This window comes from Eimeria mitis, genomic scaffold, assembly GCF_000499745.2.
Source record: "Eimeria mitis Houghton genomic scaffold, Emh_scaff6898, whole genome shotgun sequence".
In the NCBI taxonomy this organism is placed as follows: Eukaryota; Apicomplexa; class Conoidasida; order Eucoccidiorida; family Eimeriidae; genus Eimeria; species Eimeria mitis.
Genome location: NW_024015867.1, coordinates 1 through 2,602, shown reverse-complemented (window position 1 = coordinate 2,602; position 2,602 = coordinate 1). Strand labels below are relative to the sequence as shown.

General features: G+C 51.1%; 1 protein-coding gene across 1 annotated transcript; it reads left to right on the top strand.

Annotated features, from left to right (window-relative positions):
- Window positions 1-302: 302 nt before the first annotated feature.
- EMH_0089600 (uncharacterized protein) lies at window positions 303-2,303 on the top strand (the record flags this gene model as incomplete). The annotated part of the gene is made up of 1 exon (XM_038022970.1): window positions 303-2,303. The coding sequence occupies one exon, from the start codon at window positions 303-305 to the stop codon at window positions 2,301-2,303; it is 2,001 nt and encodes a 666-aa protein (XP_037878824.1).
- Between the last annotated feature and the right edge of the window lie 299 nt (window positions 2,304-2,602).

Genomic DNA, 2,602 nt, shown 5'->3' with positions numbered 1-2,602 from the left:
AGGGACCTGCGTTGCCTCAGCGGAGCAGCGGGGCTACACTGCTCCCGCTTTCCAGTGGCTGGCGTATCGAACCTCCTACGTACAGACCACAAAGACTGCAACGTCGCATTTCCTTACTTGATATACCTCGATAATGAAAACAATTTAGTTTACTTCACTCGAGGAGACTCTGCGAAGGGGAGCAGGAGGAGCTGCAAGCGAGTGATCCGCGCCTTCGTGCGGAGGCGCAGGCGCATGCAGGCGACTGCTTAGGTTTAGTTTTTTTTTGAATTCACGTTGAAGCAGACATCCGGCTAAGGAAGATGAAGCATGTGGGTGTCTGGGGGGTTGTTCTCCTGCTCTCTCCTTCCCCGTGCTGCCTACAGTGGGTCGCAGCTTCGGAGTCGCCGGCTGTCTACCGGCCGGAGGAAGTAAATGCGGAAGTACAGAATGAAAACTGGGGACAAGCAGTGGACTCGCTAATAGAAACAGAGTCCTCCCAGCAGCAGAGTTTGCAAACATCGCTTGATGCTGCAGAGAACCCGGGAGAGGCTGCGGCACCAGTAGCCGAGGGCGCTGGAGCCCTAGCAGATGACGCTGCCGATTCCAACAAAACTGAGGGCTTGAAAGCGTCCGCTAAGAATGTGGCCATTGGGGCCTCCCTGTTGTTGTTCTTTATGGGTTTGTTCCTCCTCACCGGGAAGAAGGGGGCGGCAGCCCCGCCGTCTTTCGACGAAGAGGAGGAGCCCTTGAAAGAACCCGAGCTGACTCCTGAAGAGCAGCGTGAACGACAACTCGAGCGCATGCAAGAGATTTGTGATGCTGCAGAGAAAATCGCGACTGCGACCGGAGCCGCTGAGGCCGACGTGTTGCATGCAGGGATGAAGAAGAATCTGCAACAGGCGAGGGAAGCACCGGATGAACGGACTTTTAAAGACCACATAGCTGCTGCTAATAATTTAGCCAGCGAAGTGGATGCGTTGGCGAAGGATTATATCTTTGCCCTGGTGGAGAAACACGCTACTGCGCCCCCGTTTCCGGATGTGACCCTTAAGGAAGAAGAGAAAGATGTACCGCTCCTGGAACTGCTTGAAGGGTTCGGCGGAAGCACGTCAGTGCGATGTGCCGCCAAGGCCCTGCGGTCTCTGAAGGATAAAGCAGAAAACGCTTCGGAGACCGTTAGGAAGGTCGGCGATTACCTCACAAACACCCCTACCTATAAGAACGATGAAGACAAAGCTCGGCTGGAGCAAAGAGCCAGCGGAATTGAATACCTAAATGCCATGGTTGCTTCCCATTCACGAGACCTGGCGGTCGGGTCCAAGCTGAAAGAAGTGGCTGTTGAAGGTTTTCATACGTTGCTGTTTCGGGATCACAAGGAGTCGGTTTTGTTGTACGATGGCGACTGCGACCTGTTGAAGATAACGCTAAATGCAATGCAAACACGAGATCTGCCCCCCGGAGTAGATGTCTCAGAGTACAAGAACGAATGCACTTCTGTGGAGAAACGAATAAACGACCTCCAGGGGCGAGTAGATGAGATGCGCACGCATCTCGAAGAGGTGCAACGCAGTCGGTCTTTGCAAGCATCGTATCGAACGAGTCTTGAACTTGGGAAGATTTCGGAACAGGCGGCAGCAGAAGTGAACGCATTGTGGGCGGTTTTAGAGGAACTAAATATTGGGTTTGAAGCAGGTGGCTATCGGAACAGAGATTTGGTTCCTGATCGGATCAAGCGTGCATGTGATACAGTCACCCCCGAGTGCAACGCCATTCTGAACAGGCTAAGGGAAGTGAGAAAACGAGTCGATAACCTCAGCAAAGATCGGCAGGGCGCTTCTGGTGGTTTCCCACTCAATCAGTCTATTCTGGCCAACATTTTGTCTTCTGTTGAAGGACTACAGAAAATGGCAGATGTTATTGAGGGGAAAGCCAGAGAAATAGTGCAGATATACCCCGGCATTACTAATCCCAAAGACGTTTCTGATCTCTCTGCTGAGTATAAAGATCACTTGATCGCTTTGACGAGAGGAAGAGCGACTGCAGATTTGTCGAATGTGGAGGTCACGCTGTTCACTATCTTTGAAGACGAACTCAGACGGCTAGTTAAGGATGCTGAGGAGGCCTCAGCATTCAAATTTCCCTTAAATTCGCCGCTTGAGAAGAAGATGTTTCGACTGAAAATGCGATTTGATGAAAAAGCTGAAGTTGGAAAACACGCAGAGACGCTTACAACCGTGGAGGAGGCGTTAGCCTCTTCGAGAGTTGTTTTATTTTCCATGCACCAACTAATTCGTGATTCCCTGATGCGAAATGTACATTGAATGCATCTTATTGAAGTGCATTCGACACATCAGTTGCGTCAAGCCTCCGCAGCGGGGTTTCGTTTATTCCAATAATCTGCGTCCGCCTACAAACTTAGCAAGCTTTCAACGATGGAGGAGCGCCCACCTGAACATGACGTCAGGTAGTATGGGCCAAATACTCGGTGTTCCGCGACTTCTGCCTTCTGGCAGATGCTGAGATGTGCGGTGTGAAGTGTTGATCCGTACGTTTTTATTGTTCTCCTATCGCCCCTATCTATAAAGTAGACGATCCGGCGTATTTTAAAGCTGGTTTTCTA